This window comes from Thermobia domestica, chromosome 4 (assembly GCF_964235325.1).
Source record: "Thermobia domestica chromosome 4, izTheDome1.hap1.1, whole genome shotgun sequence".
In the NCBI taxonomy this organism is placed as follows: domain Eukaryota; kingdom Metazoa; phylum Arthropoda; class Insecta; order Zygentoma; family Lepismatidae; genus Thermobia; species Thermobia domestica.
The window spans coordinates 255,754,031-255,777,495 of NC_137457.1; the positions used below are offsets into that span (position 1 = coordinate 255,754,031).

The 23,465-nt window shown below is 35.7% G+C and overlaps 1 protein-coding gene across 3 annotated transcripts in view; it reads right to left on the reverse strand.

The window, feature by feature from the left end:
* The window catches only part of LOC145683996 (tumor protein D54), a 209,389-nt gene that overhangs the window by 168,159 nt on the left and 17,765 nt on the right, over positions 1 to 23,465 (reverse strand). Inside the window, exon 1 of one of the 3 annotated variants that reach the window (XM_081755771.1) lies at positions 1,499 to 1,651. The exons of the other annotated variants lie outside the window; for them this stretch is intronic. Coding sequence (XP_081611897.1) covers positions 1,499 to 1,529 — 31 coding nt within the window. The 5' untranslated portion in view covers positions 1,530 to 1,651. Of the gene's footprint in view, positions 1 to 1,498; positions 1,652 to 23,465 lie in introns of those variants that run through there. 3 annotated transcript variants of the gene reach the window in all.

Sequence of the window (23,465 nt, forward strand, 5' to 3'; positions counted from 1 at the left end):
GAATAATAAAAACTGCACGTGTTCCCGAACGTTATACTACAACAACAGCATATCATATCAATATAGAAATAATTGTTATTCATATTTAACCATAAATCGGGTCAACAAGTGTAATAAGAGTCTTCACCTTCGACATGAATTAATGTACTGGGACCGTGTGTCAAGAAAATCAATTTTATAGATAAGTGTTATTAGCACAGATTACTACGAATATATATATATTTTTGAACAACGAATAGCTTTGAATAATTTGTTCCATCAGCGATTAACTTTGAATGACATTTTTAAACAACGAGTAACTTCTAACAATTTGTTTCAGAAGCGGACAAATGTTTGAATAATTTGTTTTAGTAACTAATAACTTCTGATAATAATTTGTTCTAGTAACGAGTAACTTTGCATAATATGTTCTAATAACGAATAACGTCGAATAATCTGTTCCGACAATGAATCACTTCGAATAATGTATCTACCAATGAATAATTTCAAATAACTTTTCTACAGGAATAACCGTGTGAATAACTTAATAACAGTCAATAATTGTTTGAATCATTTGTTCCAATAAGGAATAACTGTGAACAACTTATTTTAACAATGAATAAGTCTGAAATATTTGTTCAAAAAACATTATTCTTCGAATATATGATTAACCGACAGCTTAACTTTCACTAATTTTACCATATTTGTTCTTGTTTTGTAATTTACTGTTTCTTCTCAGCATCGAGGGTATATGGGACGTAGGGCTACATTTTAACGTGGGATGCGAACCACGTTTCCACCGGGAATCGATCCCGGGTCTCTCGTACAGAAGACGCGTACGCTATCCCTATAGCCACGAAGGACAATTTCATCGTAATTTAATTTAGGTTAAGCACATCATCATATTATGACGGTAACGTGTTGATTAACAATAAAGAACTTACTGAAAATACTAATTGTACTTTAAATCATAGCCTTTTATAAAGTACGAACACGCAATAAAGTAAATTTTTAATACTATCTTATATTTTTCTCCAGTGTTTTCAAGAAATATAAAAACAAAACAAACAAAAAACAGAGTAATTTTACATAAAAGCCTTTAAGAATGCAACCACAGTATGTGTATTATTCAAACCATAGATCATGGCAAAAAAAAAAAAAATCATACTATAAACATTAAAAGTAGGGGAACAATGTTCCCATATTCTCCCTCAGCTACGAGCAATGGTGTATATCTTTTAAATCACGATTCTAAGTCGTGCTTCGAAGAAAGTGTAAACAAATATCATCTGTTTACCTGCAAATAATCAATGAAATCAGCATTACGATTTATATCTAAATAAAATCGGCGGTTAATAAAAACAAACAATCATTGACTGAACGCTCAATCAATTACTGAATTAGTAGCCGATAGAATAAAAGGGATTTTAAAAGCTGAGGGGGCGTGACCTATTACATTTACCTCTTGTCCCACTTCAACAACATTTAAAGGCTTCTAAGCATGCAAGAATCATCTCACCTAATCCTCGGGTGCTGTAGTAAGGTGCCATGATGAAATCAAGTAAACTGACCTAAGGTACCGCCTATAATACACTACTGCAGTGACCCTTTTTCTGCATAACCAAATATTGCGCACCGTTCGTGACGTCACACAATACTTCGATCCGGCAGACGCCATGCGGACGGGCGTCAGTGCGCTTTAGCCGGAGAAATACAAGTTTCCATGGTTACAGACCTCCCGTTGATCCATCACGACAATGATGTTGAAGCAAGAAAAAACAAACTACTTTGATTTGGGGTTAACGAAAACATTCAGCTTACCTGATGGAAAGGAAAACAAGCCGACGGTGATTTGATTACGAAATTAATTTCACCAACTTCCAGATACACAATCAACAGCGACGAGAAAGAAACAAAACAGAGTTGCCCAGAGCTCAGTGGCGTATTTGGGATTTTGTTTCGGGGAGGAGCTATGTACAACATGTGAATAAAGACATATATTTTTCCTTTTGAGTGCTGACAAATTTTAATGAAGTTTTGCATGTAACGATTTCGGGGGGCTTGAGTCTGATAGAAGCCCCCTAAATACGCCGTCAGAGCCCATATTCAAACGAACCCTTCTGCCTTTTCCTAGTGGAAATGATAAATCCTGGTATAACTTCGGACAGGATGAGTGGCCAAGATTTGAACTTGGAATTTCGCAACCACGAATGTTAACTACGCACACGTCTGCTCAGAAAAGCAGTCTTAAATGTTCATCAGTTTACATGTTATATTTTTTTGGCGTATTGAAATTCAAAGCAGAAACTCCAGTGCGTAAATCACACTATTTAACAAGTTTAATTTAATTATTTGAAGTTTACAATCCTTTTGAGAATCATAGCTATTATGAAACGAGAGACATAATATAAAAATGAAATGTTAAATACGTAGGTTTTCATCTGAAAACCTCCCATACGTTTTACTTTGTACTAGAGATGCAAAAAAGCCGGCTTTTTTTGAATCGATGTTTTTTTTTTTTTACATAAAAAGCCGGCTTTTTTGGGGGGAAAAAAACGAGAATTTTGGAAATTTTGGCTTTTTTCATTTTCATGATTTTTCTATCTAAATAGCTTTCTTATAGTATATTCTATAGTTAGATAAGGATTCTATGACCTAAATGCCATATTTCGCTCTAAAATTCACCATCAAGATGGATGGAGCACATGTTTTACGAATTAAAGCTAACATGAAGAATGTAGTATTTGAGAGCAATTTTAGAGGCTATTTAACTTTATTTTAACTTTTGAGTTATCGACATCTTTTTTCTTCTCTAGATCATTTTAGTTTGTCATCCGTGTTTCATTTCTAAGAGCTTTTAGTACTCTAGCTTCTAGCGCAAATGTTAAACTTGCCCGTTTTTCTATTTATCCGTCAAAGCGTACGTTTTTCAATATATCCGTCAAACCGTACTTCCACATTTCTGTTATGCTGTAGCTGTGAAGTGATTTAGCAATAATTTTCCGGACAAACCTTGAATAGTAATTTATACAAATAATCAGTAGCAGATTTAGAAAAGTACTTTAGGAGGGTTTTTTCTGATTGTTTCGTTTCCTAAAAAGTCCTAATTTTATTTGGGAGGTGCTTGAAGTTTATGAGTACAGGCATAACTAATATTTCGTTTCGTTTATATGTTTAGCAATAATCTTCCGGATACAACCTTAAAAATCATTTTATACTGAGAATCAGTGGCGTATTTAGAAGAGTATTTTGGGAAGGGTTTTTCTTACTAATGTTTAGTTTTTCTAAACATTCGTAATTTTTATTTGACGGGAGCTTAAAGTTTATGAGTAAAGGCATAACTAATAGATATTTCGTTTGTTGCAGACCTTCCGTAACTTTGGGGAACGGGCTTCAGTCCGAAAGACCGCCCCCTAACCTTCGCAAAACCGTCACTGCTGGTAATTAGTAATAATAACGATTTAAAAACAATAAGAATGGAAGTCGGCCAACTCACAGTACACGCACTATTTCTACATTCACAGATGAAATGAAGAAAAGCTTTGTCAGAATGGTCAAATGCTGGTTGAATCCCGGACTTACCGATAGAAGCGCAAAAGCTAATCACTCACTCATGTTTGTTGTATTTAGCTTAACTTACATACGGGTAGTCCTTTTTTTTTGGGGGGGGGGGAGTTCCGTAATGATATGTTGAATCCCTCTTGTTAAAAAATCAGAAAACTTGAGGATTGGGTAAATCGTGATGGTGGTTATATAAAACTTAACTGTAGAATTTCAAGAATATACAGAACCAAAAGCTCTAGATGTGCAGCCTTTAAGTGTATCATATAAATCTAAGTATTTCTCTTATGTTTTATTTTAATTTTATTTTGTTTCAAAAAGAGGGTATGGAATATTTTGAAGTAAAAATACTACATACTATTTTGCTAGTTATTTGTGTATTTTTAAAAAAGAAGTGTTACTTTTAGGGTTGGCTGGTTTACACCAACTTTTTTTTTTTTTAATAACTGGTTTAAACCAAAAAAATAAAAAGAATCAAAAATGCGAATCGTGTGAACTTCATGGTGACGTTTCCAGATATGAAACCACCTGCAATAGTTTTATTTTCCTTTCACCTTTTAATCAAGGTGTCCCATGTTCAATTCTCGGTCGAACCACAACCCTTCTTTCATGCGTAAACCAAGTAGCGGTTCGGATGTCAGTTTAAGCGAAAGTCTTCTCCTTGATAACCTCAGTATTTCGTAACAATGTTAAGCCTAAACATGCGAAACGAAACCAAATTGTATATATCTGCATGCCTAAATGCCTGTTGTTTTATAAAGAAGCCAAGATTGCTTAAATATATTGATAGAAATTGGCAAAATTTATCGATTACCTATGTAGCTTCCAACATTAGCTTGGATTGGACTTTCAATGATATCTACGTACTAAATTTGTAATTTAATACCTCAGTTTTAGCGTACTGATTATGATACGTTGACCTTTAAATTTTACATGCAAAGCAGATTTTCCCGTTATTGTCTTACATTTCATGTAATGACGGGATTTTCCCGATGGCTAGGGTGGGAGATTCTCAATTTAAGAAATTTACTGACCGGACTTATTTAAGCTTATGGGAGTTCTTCCGGCATAACCCAGCTGTTGCATAATAACACCAAGGCGAAACAAACTTATTTCTGTGAATATGTAATATAAATACATAAAGCAAAAAATCTAAATCAAAAAAGCCTGGATTAAACCAAAAAAACCTGGTTTAAACATCCCCCAAAAAACGGGTTTTTGGCATTTTCAAAAGCAACCATGGTTCTTGCCAACTCTGCTTACTATTGTATATAGGAGGTTAAAAAATTCTTATTATATACATTGGTTAATCCTGTGGAATTCATTATGTAAATATGTTGAAGAAAAATTGTTTGAAATATCTTGTCGAAATTCATAGTTTATTTTCTAGGTTTTATATTATTATCAGCATCAACCACTAATTAAATGACTTTTGTGTTATAGAGAAGCGAAACAAAGTCTGATTTATCAATTTAAAGCAGAATTTTGAAAAAAGCCCAAAATTTCCCAAGCAAAAAAGCGAAGCAGAAAAAACAGAGTTTTTTTTTTTCAAAAAAGCCGGTTTTTTTTCCGAGCCCTTGCATCTCTACTTTGTACCCCCAGTGGAAACTAAAGCCGATGCCATGCAACCATCAGGTACGCGAGTTACACTTTAAACACGAAACGGCATAGTTACTTATTAAAATAACCCAAGCGTTTATTCGGCTTAATATGCAATAATTGATACAAAAACTTATTCTTAATGATTGTGTGTATCTTAACGAAAGTAATCACTTCATTACATATTAGGAGAATTAACAAAAAGGTTGGAGGGGAGGCAGTGACGCTAAGAGATCCCCAAATTCTTCTGATTTTGTAATGTTTTCAATACATGAAAATGCTGACTAATGGGCACTATTAAAAGCAGTTGTTTTCAGAGCATATTTCCGGATGATTTCTTTTTTTTTTTTTCAGCGGTCATGTCCCGTACAGTTGAGACAATATTATTGAGACAATCCATTCTAAGTGATTAAGCATGTGCCGCTCGAAAATCTCCCCAAAAATAATTTTTTCGTGAATATTTATCCTATATCAGGGTAATTCAAAACCACAATTAATTATTTTTTACATCCCATGGCGACGCAGCAGATGCCGCAATTTTCCGCCCCCCCCCCCCATTTTAGACGTTTACGTTGTTTTGAATATCTCAGCATGTACTGATTTGGGAATGTAGTCTCCAAGCATCTGTCTTATGACTTTGCGCTTCTGTATGTAGACGACTTGATTTTCCACGAGAAGTGTTGACTTTCAGAGACAATTTACAGGACACAGACTTTCAAATCTTTCAACCCACGAAGAAATTCATTTTATTACCAAATCTGACCTCAGCTCAGCATTTCCAAATCTGATGACTGTGCTTTGTTTATATGTAACTCTTCCTGTTACAGTTGCAACTGCTGAGCGATCATTCTCTAAGTTAAAATTAATCAAGAAATATTTCAGAAACAGTATGACTCAAGAACGCTTTTGGGTTGTGGCCAGGGTTTGCCCAAGTGGGCCCAGCCCGAAAAAAACCCGGTGACTTTTTTCGGGCTGGACCCACCTGAAAATAAAACACTTAAAAACCCACTTTTTTTTTAGTATATTATCGGTACAGCTATTGTGAATACACAAAGTTAATTTTGTCAGATTTTTGACAGGCAAATTAGATGCTTTCATGTTAAGATATACAACAACATTCAACGTAAGACCTTTATAAAGTTCTGAATGCACTGAATATATTTTTTAAAAAACAGCCTGATATAATTAAAGAATAAATTCATGTATGGATTATGCTTATATCATATTTGAAGTAAAATACGCAATTTTATATTTTAGAAAATACTTTCCGTGAAAGGTGTGCTCGCCGACTGGGCGACGCCGAGAGGCGTTATCCCTCATATGTTGATGGGTTTGAGGCCATAGGTGCCGGAACTACCAGTCAATATGTAAATACACTAGTAAAACTATTAGTATTATTTCTAACCTTTGATGGTAACAGGTAAAACTTGGTTTTCCAACAACAACAGTTTAGTTCAGTCATTTGTTGCTACTATTCAAATAAGCATTCTGTAGAATCAACACCAGCAATAACGTAAAAATTCTTGTCAAATTTAAGAAGCTTAATGCTCGGAGTTCCGAAGACTACGTAACGGTTACTATTTCAAGTGCTGAATTTAAACTTCCCTACTATTGGAAGTTTCAATGTACAGTAAAGAAAGCGGCATTTTCGGGAAAAGCCCGTTGTGAAAGAAGTGCTCGTGAAATTCCAGCGGTTGAACGCACAAAGCATCGGAAGTGAGTACTTCAATAATAAAACTATGTATTTTACGATGGAAGATATTTAATTTCATTTACGACATTTTGAAACACCCTATATATAAAACTACATGAACTGACAAACTAAACGGGTACTTCCGATTGATGTAGAAAGTTGAAATTTGACATGATTGTAGCTTTTCGGGACTAACCGACAGAAAAATTGCCAAAGTGAATATTTTTAATTTTTAAGGGGTCTAAAGGGAGATGAAGGAATTCCTATGTTATTTAAATGGGCGTTTCCTTGGGATACAAAATCTTCTTATCTTTTAAATTGCTGAAACATGAAAAGAAACTTGAAATTAAGTAGAATTGTAGATTTAAGATGTTGCGAGAATGTGGGGGCAAAGCCCCCAGCAGCGCAAATTCAGGAAATATGAAAAGCAAATGCACGAAGTTCACTGTTAATGCAAAGGGTGATACATAAGAGATGCGAGGTCGTAAGCCGAGTAAATGCGGGGATCTGGGGGCGGAGCCCCTAGCTAGCCAAAGACTAGTTTACTTTATAAAATATAAATTATATCTTTGTTAATTGTTTTAGATTAATTTCGGAAAACAACCATCTTGTTACAAGTGCTCGGGAAATTCCCGTAATTGAACACACAAAGTAGGCCTATCGGAAGTGAACTTCAACAATAAAACCATTTATTTTATGTTGAAAAATATTTATTTCATGTAAGGCATTTTGAAACATTTATTTTATAAAACATGAACTACGTCTTTGTTTTAAATTAATATATTTTGTATTCATATTTGGCGAACATCACTGAGGCTCCTGGGATGACTCGACCTGCATTTCTTCGTTTGTCTGCCAGTACCACACACAGTACAGAGTACAACTTTCGGTGTGTTAAGTTGAAATTTTCAGGTTACAAGCACAAGATATTCCTTTATAGATTTTGGCGGCCTACCAACGTAAAATTTCAAAATAGTGGCCTTTTTTTTTTTTTTTTCAAAATACGCACGCTAAAGCGCAATTTTCGGGCTTTTAAGTGAAACGATCGGAGTAGAAGCACGAGACTAAATTAGCTGTATTTATTTTGGCGGCGATTCAATGTAAAATTTCAAAATTACGGCCATTTTTCAAAACAGCAGTGAACAGAAAATTGTTGCAAGTTGTGACAATGACAATTTTGAAATGTAAATCATATTTTAACACTCTTACCGCAAAGACATTGAAATATTTCGTAAAAACCCAATTAAACCCGGAAATACCGAAAAAACCCATATGGGCCCAGGTGGGTTGGGTCTCTTTGCCTTAAGGCAGGATTTATTCGTTTTTAATTGTCAAATTTTGTAGTACCTCTACCTGTTTTTTTCCACGGCACAAACAGGAATACGGCTATTTCTAGCTAAACTGACGAAAATTTTAAAAATAATTAGTTATTGCTTTGATTGAACCACGTGCTAGTTTCGGTTTACAGTCATGTTTCAAGGTATACAGTACTTATAAGTGCACTACCAGAAAATGCTAAAACTAAAGCAATGTAAAGAATGTATTCCTTTTTAGGGGACCAGGAACGACACATTAGTTTTCAATGAAAGTATTGTGAGCATTTTATTTTATTTTTTGATACTATTTCTACTGGTTGATGATTTATTAAGCAACACATTTATATCAGGGGCGGACCAAGGGCTAGACAACCTGGGCAACTGCCCGGGGCACCACAAGCAGGGGGCGCCAAAACGAGCCTCAAAAATTAAATTTTATAATGTGTTTTCTACTGACATTTTTTGTTTATATTCTTGTAAAGTAGCTTCAATTACACCATCTGTTTCCATTCCATCATGGAAGAAATGAGTTTCATAGTACTAGGGGGAGGGGGCAGTATCGACAAATAGACATGGCTTGTAAAAGAAAGAGTGGAGAGGGAGTTTGTATTGTTTATAGCGGATCATGTTGTTTGTGAACTTTTCCCAGACAATGAATGTTATAGGATTTTATATATGTTACTCTTTTAAAGTGGTAGTGGAGGGGGAACATTATATACAGCATTTACTTTTGATTTCTTAGAAACGACACCGCTGTGCCAAACTATCGGCCTTTGTTGAAAGTAGTGTCTAGGAGATTTTATTGTTTCGCTATGTACAGTTCCTGCCAAATCATTCACTTTGACAGTATTTGTGAAATAGAATATACCACTCTGCAACAACAAGGGCCAGAAAGGGAAGGGGCGGACCAAGAGCCGGGCAATGGCATGCTTGTCATGATGTCGATTGAGTTCGATACGCTCCAAGACATTGCCATAAATGTCACTGTCAGAAATTTTGCAAATAAACTCTGTAATTGTTGCGAGGTGCTGAAAACAAATGTATTTAAGATAGTTTAATTTGTTGCTAATTTTTCAGTAATAGTGGAATGTAACCTTTTGTTTAATTTTTCTATTTAAATTTTGTTATGCTATTAATATTACGCCTGAGGCCAAAGGTTGCAAAATTAGGAAAACAAATTGTGTAAATTATTCTAGATTTCAAGCTAGTTTTTATGAAAAAAAAAAAAAAGATACGGATGCTTTCTTATAGTTTCCTAAATTGACTTTGGAATGGTTTACTTATCAAGCTTACGAAAGTTAGAGGATTTCTAATCTATATTATAAATTTGGAAGTGACTATGTTTGTGACTGCCCGACCGATCTCTATTTTATTTATTTATTTATTTATTTATTTACATGGATGCGGTTCTGGCCTGGAAGTGTTTTTAGCTATTCATTTTGTAGATAGAACTTAGGGCAGGGGAAGGCGGGGGAGAGAAAAAATAAATAAAACTTAATAACTCTTGAGCCAAACGATCAACCTCGATCGAATTTTTAACATAAAGGAGGTTCGGGCCTGAGGTGTTTTTTATCATTTCACTTTGACGGTAGAGCTTAGGGGAGAGGGTTGGAGGGAGAGATATATAAAAATAAATAAAACTTGAGCGGACCGATCTCGATCAAATTTACAATTTAGATGAAGTTTAAACCTGAGTTTTTTTTTTTTTTTTTTTGGTCATATCACTGACATTGTAACTTAAAGGTGGGGGAGGGGTAAACATTTAAACATGATCAGGTATGACCGATATTAGTGTCGAATTCATAGTTTTCGGGGTCGCTGAGATGAACGATGACACTTCCGACGCCGTGCTCCGCAACATGGGGAAGGGAGGGGGATATATAAAAATAATCGAACATAACCTATATCAAAGAGTACTTTAGTAATAGTAAAAAGAGACTATGGAACATGCTAATTTTTTTTTTTTTTAATTTAACCGAGCGAACGGGCAATTGATGCTAGTACTTGAAAAAAAAAACTGTTATTAAGCTTTAGCCTTGTAAGTATGTTCAGCTTCAGTTTGTACAAATTCATGAGATAGGCCTACATTTTATGAATGCTATGGACTTCAACTATAAGGACCTACATAAAAAGGGTTGTTTTATATTGCTGTGCGTAAAACACGTTCCACATATGTGTATATTGATATTTCACGTTTTTAGAATAGATTGTTACATAGATATATAGTAGAATGACTCCTGATGTTATTGACAGAACAATACAATTTATAATATAGCAGTAATCATGTCACCATTAGTAGTATTCAATAAATGCTGTTCGATACTGTTCTTGTTTATACATATCGGTACACAAATAATAATAATAAAACACAATGTAATTAATACCATATGTATATTTTTAAGTACTAAATATACCTATATCATGTATTTGAGTATTAATTTTTCTTTTTGAAAAATGGGTTTAAAAAATTAAAATCACTGTTATCAAATGTAAAGTATAGGCTAGGACTGGGGGGCGGCGCCCAAAAGTCACTCTGCCCGGGTGAAAATTTGGCCTTGGTCCGCCCCTGATTTATGTAAATTAACTTATGCGAACATAATTATTTATAAGAAACAAATTTAATGCAAGCAAACTCAATAGCAGATCTCATCTCTGCCTTCTCATTCAGCATACATGAACTCTTCCTTTCAGTCTCAGAAGCTCTCGTGATTAACACATGAGCACCTGACAAAGCATTCTCTTTCTTCTGTAAGCAAACAATTCGTCGAAAAAGACGGAATTATAATTCTTAAAATATTCTTGGTGACTCTCAAGTTTTTACGCGTATGAATCAACATAGCTGCTATTGATAACGGAATTTCTCATGATTCCTATTTAGAAGATATTATATAAGAACTGTTCAATGTACAGTACAACTTACCAGGAAACACGTTTATTATATTTCCTGTTCCACTGTTCTGTGATTCTGCTTCTTGTGTTGACAGAAAATTAATATATGAAGACACTTAATATTACTTAAAAATAATAATTTTGTTTTTAGCCCTTCATTCTTTACTATTTTTTTTAACACGCTGACTGCCGACACGTGGGCCTATAAGAGTTAATTACTTGAGCGGGCAAGTCTTTGGGTATTTTACATTTTTACGATTAACAAAGAAATGCATGAAGAAACCAATCTGAGCAGATATTTACAGACCAGCGAAAATTATATTACGATATAAAACAGCAGAAAAGGTCTGGTGGTACATGGATAAATGAAACTGCCGCGGTTCACCGATTGCCACGAGGCCCCTAGAATAAAACTATAATGACTCACCGGCAGGTCAGACAGCAGTCAACATGATATTTAAGTCTTTATTAACAATCACCAATTCCACTTATACATCACAACTAATCAACTGCCTCATCATCTACTTGGTTGTCTCAAATTAACACTTGATAACAGGTTTGTTCCATATTTCTTTGTTCTAAATGGATTTCTTTCTTCAGAAATTCGACAAATATCGAAGTCCAAGTTTGATGGCCCATAATTCGGGAACCAAACATCTATCTACTCCATAACATTTCGTATGTGCATTGAGCTTGTCAACATCTACCATCATGCCAAGTATAGTGAGGCTGGGATGAGTTTCTTCGATCGATTATGTAATTTATTTTTAGAAAATTTGAGTAAGTCCAAACTCCAAATTTGATGTCTCATAAGTCACAAAACGAAAATCTGCACATCATAATATTTCACAAGCTTGTAAAGCAGATCACGGTCTCAACCATGCCAAATTTGATTTCGATCGGATCAGTTTGTTTGAACTCATGTGTTATATTTTCTTGAGACCTGAGGATCAGATCTGGTTGATGTACTGACCCTTAAAAATTACTAATTTGTAGAGAGTTGAGCTTTTGTAATTGCAATATGAGTGGCTTTGTGCGATATCTACATGCGTGAAGTCTTTGCAGTGGCACTATACTTTTGCATCCTGACTGTCATTTGTTTGCAAGTTCCTATTCGTAATGGAGGAAGCAGCAAGTTCAACGGACAGATCATACTTCCCGATAGTTTCATAAAATATTTGCAATGTGTTGGTACAAGCGAGGTATTACACAATAAATAAGTCGATACTTCAATAACCGTGACTCAGTTCATAATATATGCACTGTATGAAATTGTGTTGAACACAATTTTGCTGAATGTTACAACTTCCTCATTTATGTATTTAAAAAGTGTACCGCAACAATTGAATGTATCAGGACATGTTTTGTCAAGTAAAGTTGTAGACTGACTATAAAATCTGTGCTAAGTGCCAAAATGAAAAAAGTTTAGTAAGAAGCTCAAATTTTACTTCAGAACCGGTGACACATACGCTCACGCGCATTCTTCTGGTGATTATTTGAACTACTTCCACACAGGGGCGTCATTTCAGACTTCGCTTAGGGAGGGGGGGCAAGAGCATCATTGGCATAAAACTTTTAAGTTTTGTACTAGTATATTAGTAGGAAATCTATTAAAGGTCATGTGTTCCTCAAACTCTTGGGGGGACCTGCCCCCTCCTGCTCCCCTAAATGACGCCCCTGCTTCTACAGTGAATATTAGATAGTCCGATTTTAACTGAGCAGTGTTAGGTACATAGCCCACATTTTTACATTAAACCGAAGTTTTCCATTTTTGCCACTTCATTTTCAGTCTACAGTTGCTGATCACATTTTTATAAGAATGCTTTTCTCTTGAATTGGTCTTTCTAAGACATTTAGTTTGAAATGGCTCAGGGCAGGATACTAGGGTGAGCAGAAACGCCCGCACGATTTTTTTTTTTTTCAAGGACGGGAGGGAGGCCAATACACAGGCACAATCGAGAATACATACACAGTTTGATGCATGTGTGCACATAATACGTAATACAAAGCAATTATTTTCACACATATCCTTATTAATTACAGTAAATAAACTATAGTATTATAGTATTTAATAAATAAAGTACTATAATATATGAAGCACATCAGTATGTCTTATGTATTACCAAGAACTGAATCGAGGGGGAAACTGTCCCGCGCTGGAAGTGGCCATGTGAGTGGAAAAATCAGGGATTTGGGAAAGTGGTGGCCAGGATTGCGGAAAAACGCTTCTCGTCATTTATTACTCCGTTTTTTATCCTATAGTGATGGACTTGAAAATGAAAACTATTCGTTTTTATTACCTCTAGTGGATGGATCACCTCCACTAACGAACTCGGCTCTTAACTTTTGATCCTCTACATCAGCGTTTCCCAACCTTTTTCAACTTGCGGCACACTACAGGTGTAACTTTAATTCTTGCCGCACACTCATATAGGTATTATTATTATTTGTAAATATAAAATACAGTGGTATTTTTTTCTCTGTGATTACCTATCTCCTCAGAGAAGAAAGCTCGATCACTGATTTTCTCCCGTGATAAATCATTAGGCATACTTTCCATTCTAATTTAAACGTGACAACAATTGCAATGAAATATAGGACTCAGGTTTCTAAAAATATAATTCCTTTTTCGAAAACTGCATCCAACCTTTTACAAAGAAGGATGATCACTAAATAATGAATGAACAAACAAATTTCTTACTTTTAAAACACAAATGTAGGTAATTTGTATGCATGTTTGCTTTGTCGAAAGGATTGAATGATATTTTAAAATTTCAAGTTTCGAAATTGTCTGCAACAATAAAAGAAGCAATGATGGTCATAACAATAATAATAAATTTTTTCAACATTAAAAATGTACAGAAAAGTAAGTCAGTATGAAACTTAAAATTGTAGATTCATAGTAGAGGTTCATAGTAATGTGAAATACAAATATACCTTTTTCCCTATGTCTTGCAATTTGATTGCTATAGAATTAATTTTGTTTCAATTTCCTCGCGGCACACCGGTTGGGAAACGCTGCTCTACATCCTGGTCAAAATTAGCGATCCATCGAGTTATTCTTTAGATTTTTTGTCTCCCGAATACACACCATAAATATATAAAGGATTGGTTAACTAAACACATTTAAAAATTATGGTTAATATTAGGTACTTGTTTCTGTTTCCCTTCAGTTTGTAAGAAATTGATATAAACATGAAATTCTTCGTACTGCTCGTATTTGGTTAGCAATAGCTGAGCAAGCAAATTTACTATTTTCTTTAGTACATCTGAAAGTAATTCCACGTCAGCTTAAGGGGAAAAAATCATTTACGTGACAATTGAAGTAGCGTTCTTTCACCGGGTTGAACGATCTGCAACTCTTTTAATTCATTCCAGTCTGTAACAACCATTCCGTTCTTCTCGGTTACGCGAGAGTAACAAACAGCCCAGCCTAGTTAGTGAGTGAATATATGTACAGTACAGTCAACAACAGAAATCCTGTTGTAAGGCTACGGTAAAGTTACGAGATTCTTTCAACGAATCCGAGGACGCTTTTAAACTTTAATCGAAATTGCCTTTATAATACAAAGATAATACATCAAAAGAAAGTATTTTGTCAGGAAGCTGATTTTCTAAATCCGGGAACTGAACCCAGTACACGAGGTAAACTTGGTAAACTGAACCCAGTCTGGTAAACTTGTGCTAGGGAATGTATTTTAGTTTAAATGACACGCATACACAGTAATAAAAATCTTACATATAAAGCTCTATGTTTGTTTGTCCGTTGTACAAATCCATGTCATTGGCTTGACATGCTTCTAGATTTTCTGCACAGAAGAGATTGTATGTAACTTACTAAAAATTTTACAATGTATAGCCTACGGACGAAGGCGGTTTAAAAATCTATCAAAAATAGTGTATTTCAGAAGGTCCCCAAGTTAGGCTGATGAAACCTGGTATATGAACTTCTTGTTAAAAATATGCTTATTGACTGAAGTTTAACGTCCCTTATCAGTACCGAGGCTATATGAGAAATGCACCTACCTAAGTAAGATCTGAATCTTATCGTAATAGATTGAAATTTCTAGTCTTATCATCGCGAATTCAATCCGGGATCCCATGTATCAAAGATGCGCGCGCTAGCTACTAGACTAGCTGAGAAAGCTTACTAAAAATACGTATTAAAGAGTTTCCCAAAATTCTGCCCCTGAAAAGGGGAGGGGAACAAAATTTATAATATTTAAGCTTTTATTTTGTATTAACAAAATAAAAATATAAAACAATTGAACCGTTTAAAATCAGTTTTTGAAAACAGTTATTGCTTGGATGCACCTCTTGGACTGAAACGCGTATCTCAAAGGAGGAAAGCGTATTCATATCTTTTTCTCAACTAAATACACCTGTCCCACTTCTGAAATGACTTTTCCAACGTAGCAATTGGCTTTCCGAACTTTCATTTCGATTCAAATACGCATCGTAAGGAATCAAAGGGGCAATCAAATGTGTCTTCTAAATATTTTTTGAAAAACCCATTCATTCCGTGTGAAGAACGGATACGAGGTGTGGCAATTAAATAACGAGACTGGTGTCATAAATGTGATGTATTGAAAGAAAGTTACAATTAACTGTCATCCCCTTCAATATACTTCCCTTCCCTATCTATACACCACTGCATACGTGCCTTCCATTGTTCAAAGTAATGCTCTAGGTCATCAGATGTCACCCTGTTCAACAATTCTGCCGTTTTTCGTTTCTCCTCCTCCTCTTGAAAACGTGTTCCCTTCAATGCACTTTTCACTTTTGGGAATAGATAAAAGTCACAGGGAGCCAAGTCTGGGGAATACGGGCAATGGCCGAGCACAGGAATGCGTTTGGCTGCTAAAAACTGCTTCACAGAAAGGGCATTATGTGCAGGTACATTATCTTGGTGGAGGATCCATGCATCGTTCTTCCACAAATTCGGTCTCTTATTATTTCCCTCAGCTTGATTAGGACTTATTTGTAGTAGGTCTGATGCACCGTTTGACCCTGAGGCACCCATTTAATCATAATGATACCCCTGATATCGAAAGAAACGATGAACATTGCCTTCACTTTCAACTAGCTCATTCGTGCTTTTTTTATTCTTGGCGATGTGGGAGTCTTCCAGTGCATGGATTGACGCTTAGTCTCGGGGTCATACTGGAAAATCCCGGTTTCATCACATGTGATGACACGTGTTAGCAAGAAAGGTTCTGATTTGAGTTGTTCCATGACGTTACAGCAAATGGTCTTTCGAATGTCTTTTTGTTCCTCAGAGAGGTTTTTTGGGACAGTTTTTGCATAAACTTTTGTCATGTTTAAATTGTCATGCAAAATTTGTCTTACTGTCTCTTTGTTAATGTTCGTCATGTCTGCGATCATCCGAATGCTCAGACGTCTGTCTTTCCGCACAAGTTCATTAATTTTTTCACATTTTCATCCGTTCTTGAACTCAAATGGAGGCCGGGTCGTTCATCATCTTCAACCTCCCCCCTATCTTGTGAAAATCGTTTGTGCCATTCGAAAACGCGCGCACGTGACATAGCATTATCACCATACACCTCTATTAACATTGCACAACATCCCGTCCGTTTTTTTAATTATTTTTTTTATTTCACCAGAAATTTGATGTTAATGCGCCGCTCAACTTTACTGTTCACCATGATTTCGGCACTACTACAGAACACTGTCCTCTTCATGCAAGCCTGCAAAGAAAAGCTTTCAGAATCATGAAACAAACAGTGGCTGCTCATGAAGGTTCAAGATCAACAACAGATCATTAGCTACCTCCCCTCCCACGATTCTGCGCGACAGGAGGTGGGCAGCATCGTTATTTAATTGCCACACCTTGTATTTCAGATAATTAACAACAATTACTAAGATAGAGTGAAGGATGAAAAAGTAAGGGGAACAATCACGGTTGTAGAGATATTTAAAAATGTTTCAAGAACGAAGAAGTGATACAGCCAGAATTAGAGCAACAAACGACTATAACGGCAATGAGGTTCACGGAAAGAGAGGCAGGGGAAGACGAAGAAGGAAATGGATGGACATGGTTAAGAATGACGTCGCGGAGAAAGGTATAACAGGGGAAAATTCAGGGACGGGACTTTATGAAGAAGACTTGTCAGAAATGTCAATCTTACGTAATTGGAAAAAGATAAAGAGAAAGAAAATAACGATAACTGGCCCATATAGAGTATATCTTAAGTCTATCTAGGCAATACAGATCAACTACGTGATGTCCCCATGGGAACACATGAAGGTGAAGAGCTAATGATTATGGAGTGGGGACCGACAATATTTGACAGGATGCAACGCCAACCAAGCACAAAGGAACAGAAACGGGGAAGCTTCTGTACACGTATCGATATAGTACAGAATGCAACACGTCACTTCTCGTACTTAATGGCAGCTTTAAATAAAGTGAAGAACCTAAAATACATTAACTGCACGAATTATATTATTAACCACATATCTATTTTTTTTTTTTCAAAAAAAGAAAAACAAAAGAAGTCGTCGTTCAATCGATTCGCTCTATTCATCAGTCTCGTCTCCAAGTAGGACCTATTCTTTACTCTAAGAGATATTGTAAGGTAGGATGATCAAATTCGGAGTAACCCTTAAAACTCTCAAAACTGCACTTTCTCACGGAATAAATTTTAATGCCTAAATATACATAGGAAAATTTTAAGTATCATTACTTATTACTACAAAGATGGATAAAAACTTAGAACATTATGTTCATGCGGGTTCAAAGGGATTTTCCTTACCTTCCCTGGATTTTCGAAGTGCTTCAGTTCTTATAAATACATGTAAAAACGTGCTTATTTGCTCTCACATGCTACAGTACTTAACATATTTAAATCAAATACAATACTGTATTAACCCTTTCGAGACAGGGTCATTTTTGGCGTTTTCCTAGACTTTACAGTTAATGAATTATAACTCAAACACTATTTACTCGATTGATATGCTTGATACCTTGTTTTTCAGAAGGATGTAGCAGTTTTACGATGTAAGTTTGACTGCACTCAAGAAAAAAAAAAAAATCCCCATCAGGATAAACTATGGTCCAGCCATATTCCACATAGAAAAAATCATCCCGATATCTTAATTAGTAATCACACAACAGAGGATTAAGTAAGCGGCAACCCCGTGCCGTTTTCAAGGTCGGTCTCCTAAGGATTAATAAGCATATGTACGTAAATAATTGTTGTTTTATATGATGCATTTGTAGCATGCATTAAAATGCGTGTATATTCGTGACTCTGTGTGTTTTGGTATTTTGCCGCTCCCTTCCTTGAAAAAAAAAATATATATATATATATACTACGGGTCCCCTGACTACATTCGTCAATTTAATGTGAAGTAGTAGTAGTAGCAGGATTAAGTTAATGATGCTGAGAACCAAGAATATTTTCCTCAACTTCTTGTCCTACTGATCATACCACCAAGCATGTCGAAGAAGAAATTTTACACGTCTTCGAGAAATCATTTTTTTACCAGCGGCATTAACGCACTTGAACATCGATGAGTAAAATGTGTTGACTTTTCAGGGGCTATGTTGAAAAGTAATATCATCCATAAACTCTCTGTTGCTCCGTTCATAGATAGTCTTAGAACTTTAAACAACACTCGTATACTTAACAATATTGTCTATTTACATCTTCCAAAATATGTAGGGACTGTAAATGTTTTAGTAAGTTGAGGCCTGATCGTTTTAAAATCTTTTTATGAGTTTTCGTAATTAAATGTTCTTATTCGTTTTCGTAGTATATATGAAAACGTTTCGAGACTAGTTCTGTTTACAGGAAAGTATTTATCTACGTTTACACACTATCATATTCAAAATACTCATTTTGTACACAATACAGCGCCACCAGCGTTTCTGCCACTGCTGAAATATGACGTAGAGGTCTTCTTTTCGAAGCGTGTCAAGCACTGGCATCTCTGGCATGTAAAATTTGTGGGGGGGGGGGGGAGAGATCAAAGAAAGTTATTTAAATGGTACTACCTTCTTCGATTCCATTTGTTACCTTTCTGTTTACCTTCATGGACCCCGTGAGACATATCAAGAACTCTGTTATAATCGTTTTACAGCCTGAATATTACCGGTATATTCCAAATAAATATAATTATTATTATTTATATGCTATTCTGTTGTTAGTAAATGCATTAAATTAGAATAAAGTATTGAATATTTTGTACATCAAAATATTGGGGGGACGCGTCTTCCTCGTCCCCCCGCCAGAGATACCCGTGGTATCAAGCACCTGCTGCGATTCGCGCTGGACCTGTGCAGTGGTGTCCAAACGGCGGCAAATCATCAGCTTTGGAAAGATGGCGAAGTCCGCAGACGCCAAATCTAGCGAGTGTGGTGGGCGCGAAAGTGTAATCATCGTGTTTCTGGTGAGAAACTCACATGTGAGGATAGTACGGTAACAGGCTGCATTGCCATCGTGGAACAACCCCACACCGCAAATCCGGTCGATTTCGCCGAATGTCCTTCCTCAGACGCTTTAAAATCTGGTACCATAGCTCGCTATTTATGGTCTGGCCTCTGGGGACGAATTCGTGATGCGTAATGCCACGAATGCCGAGACAGACTATGGGGATGCACTTGGTCAAGCTGCGGACCTGCCTCGCCATTTTCAGTCATAGAGATGACGGGCTCTTCCATCGTGAAGACTATTGCTTTATCTCAACATCGTACCGTACCCTCAAGTTTCGTCACTGATAATGATCCTCGACATGAAGGATGGGTCATCCACGGCACGCTGGCGGGAGTTCTTGGCAGACTTGAGTGTGTGTTCTTTCTTCTATTGGGTTAGCAGCCTGTGGACGAACTTTGCAGCAACACAGCACATGTTCAAATCACACATGAGGATTGCCTGTACTGTTCCGTATAGACACCGACCACAAGATGTCGAATGGTTTCAACATTTTCGGATCTTGTGCTCATTAAAGGTCGTCCTGATCTCTCGTCGTCCTCCAGTGATGTTTTTACGCTCTTGAAGGGCGCATGCCACTCAAAACACCTAGAACGACTCATTTCAGCGTCGCCGTACACTTGCCGAATCATGTCCAGCATCTCCGTGGCGGATCTGCCCAGTTTCACACAAACTTTCATGTTCACTCGTTGTTCTAACTTGCTGTCCATGACAAAATCGCAGACGTTGTAACGAACGTAGTTAAAATAGCACCAGCTGCACAGCTCCTGATGCATACATGGCGATGTCTCTTGGCACATTGACTTATGAAGTTCGGTGCTTCCTGCATCTGTGTGTGCAGCCTTGTGCTGCCATCTGCTGAGTTACAGAACAAGTATCAAAACATTTCGATACCACCTCGTATACATATAACGATCATGCATACTGTCTGGCGTTTCCATTCACAACCTTCTTATAAACAGAGATAGGAAAGATTTAGAAACACCACTTTAAAGGGCTAAAATTGACCTATGACATCGACTGCCCAAAAGTCAGTGCATTGTAAATACAATATAAGCTAGAAGATTACGCCGTTATTCTCCTATGGTTGGGCAATTTTAGCAGATATACGTTCAAAAAGAGTTTCTTCCTAAGTCAAATGATATGGAAGTAACATAATTATTATTGCATTTGTCAAAATTAAAATAAAACAAATTAGTTTGGGATATAAGTAGTTAAGGTTTACGTTTACCTGCCATAATTGCCCCACGTCATTCTGATGATAAAATAAACTTTTCAATTATAGTTCTGATTTTATCATATAACATGTAGTCACGAAGATATGGAACGCACTTCTGCTAGGAACTGTACTTGGAATGCTAAACCGAACGAACTTAACCCGTACACTAACTCCTAAGTTCGTTAAATGCTGTTACTAAAACGGACCGAACATTTACATCTCATAGACATTTGTCATTACCACTCTCTACCATTTAACGCAACGCTTCCCTTTATTACTAATGCAAACAAAGAACCTTGAATCGTGCTATCTAGTTATAACAGGATTCAATGACTCATCCATCTCTGAAAAGGTACGTTAAGCAAACACTGTCAAAACAGAATTTCATTACAGACCTACGAATGCAACGACTTTCCAAAAGGTTACGGACAAACTTTGAGAGATTATTCCTTACGTCATACTACGGATTTTCAGTTAGGCAATTTAGGATTAGCGAAACCCACAAAAAAAAAGTATATGATGGATGTTTCATGAGATTGGACTCCACTACTTAATTGGAAAACTGGAAGAGGCTGTATGGTAGAAATTACCGATTATGGATACATGTTCAACATTAAAAAAGAAAGTAAAAAGGGGGGAAGACTGTAGTGTGGTGTATATTTTAGAGTTAGAATTTCCAGAGAAAACCCTGCTGAAAATCAGTTTTTTAAAACTGCAAAAAACTGTATATAATTCTGTTACATGTAACAGAATTTGCAAAATTGATTTCACAAATGTTTTCCTGTTACATCTGACACAATTTGTGAACTTAATTTCGCCAATGGTTTTCTCCGCCCTAAGATATATATTCTATTACCCTGGTTAGGGTACAGCTTTTAAAAAACGAATTGATTCCAGGATGGCCGACAGCAGTGCTGTAGTCCCAAAATTTTCAGAGGGTATACGCTGTTTTTTGATCCTCTATGATCCTCATAAAAGACATGGAAAGCATTTTTAATGAACAATATAAGACGCATGTATTAATTAATTGAATTTAAATATAAACGATATATTACTAATTATTTCATAGTATAAAAGCATTACATCACACCATTAATAACAAATGGGTGTAGGTATGGAAAAGGAGACAACTCACTCCGATAAGCAACAAAGAAAATCGCGCCCGAGGTCCCAGAAGAAAGAAAATGATGTCCAAATTTAACTCTATAAAATCATTAATACATTATGTTTTTCAATTAATAGGTTCAATTAATTACAATTGCTGGGTTACGTACTAACATTAGCGTGATATTGAAAATATTCATACCTTAGTTTAAAAATGTCGAACATGTTTGGTTCTCTTCAGCAGAGAACAAGGTTTTAAGCAATTGAAATATCAGAGCCATCGACCTTCAAAACGCTAGGATATCGACTCAGAACAAAAATATGCCATTTTGCATCTATCTATCTCCATATCCTAAAACTAACAATTTCGTGTTTTGGTCTGGTGATAGTCACTTTATCAATGGAATTATGGCCTGATTAAATAAATAAATATAAACGAAACAAAAGTAGAAAATATTATACGCTTTGAAGCAGAAGGTACACTCTAATGACTAAGATTAAGCAGAGGGTATACGACGTGCTGTCGTGTACCCTTGACTATGACTACAGCCCTGGCAGACAGTGGTGAGTGTGAACAATCCATAATAGTAATTTCTAGTTTTCCTCTTAAATGGTCCGTCCAGATTTTTTGGAACATCCTTTAATTGGGTCTTGCCAGCCCTAAGTAGAAACTCCTCGATAAAACAGATAGTCCAAGTTTGTCCAGAAATGTTAGAAATATCCTACATGTATATAAAATGACACAGCAAAATCCGCCTTCATCGTATTTTACTAATTTTACTGTTCTATGTAATCCAAACATAAATTATACTTTTTTTTTTTTTTTTTTTTTTTTACATACATACATACATACATACATACACACAACGTCGTACATTATGAAACAGCACTTGAACATTTAACAAGATCAAGATATCTGAGACGCAAATTTTGTAAAAATTTGTCTCGAAAATTGCTCTCTCGCCTTATAAATTGATGTACTTGATTTTGAAGTAGTCTTAGTAAAGCATTGCACTTACTAGTAGGAAAGTCAAATGATATATATAGGGCTAACTGTCAAACGCATAGCACTATTAAAAAAAAAAAAAAAAAAAAAAAAAAGTATCAGGTTCCTGAACCAATGTTCATACCCAAACGAACACACAAGGTGTTCACAGTACAGAACTACTAGTAACTGCTTAACAAGGCATATTTCAGAGGATATATTAAATGCAAAGAAACTGACTTCTTACAGACGTAAATAAAGCTCAAAAAATTCCAGGGGGTCAGGTTCACATGGCGATTGGAAACTGAGTGTGACGCGAAGATAATTTGAAGGCCAAAGTATATAGGCCTATGTATCAAATTGGATTCTAATATTATTATTATGACGCCTACTTTACAAAACTTGCGCCTACATCAGAAGAACATTTTTCAGATACTGGAAGTAGTGTAACGAATAACAGTATATAATTGATCAAATATTACATAAAAGAGTTTCATTAAAAAATAATTCGTGTAGAATATAGGCTGCCTTACTTTTTAATATGAAAACAATTTCGTAAGAAATATTAAAAAAAAAAAAACTAAATATCATACAAACTGTTTAAGCAGTTAAATAGTTAAATAATATTGCATGCCTAAATCACTAAATCATGTAATGATATGAC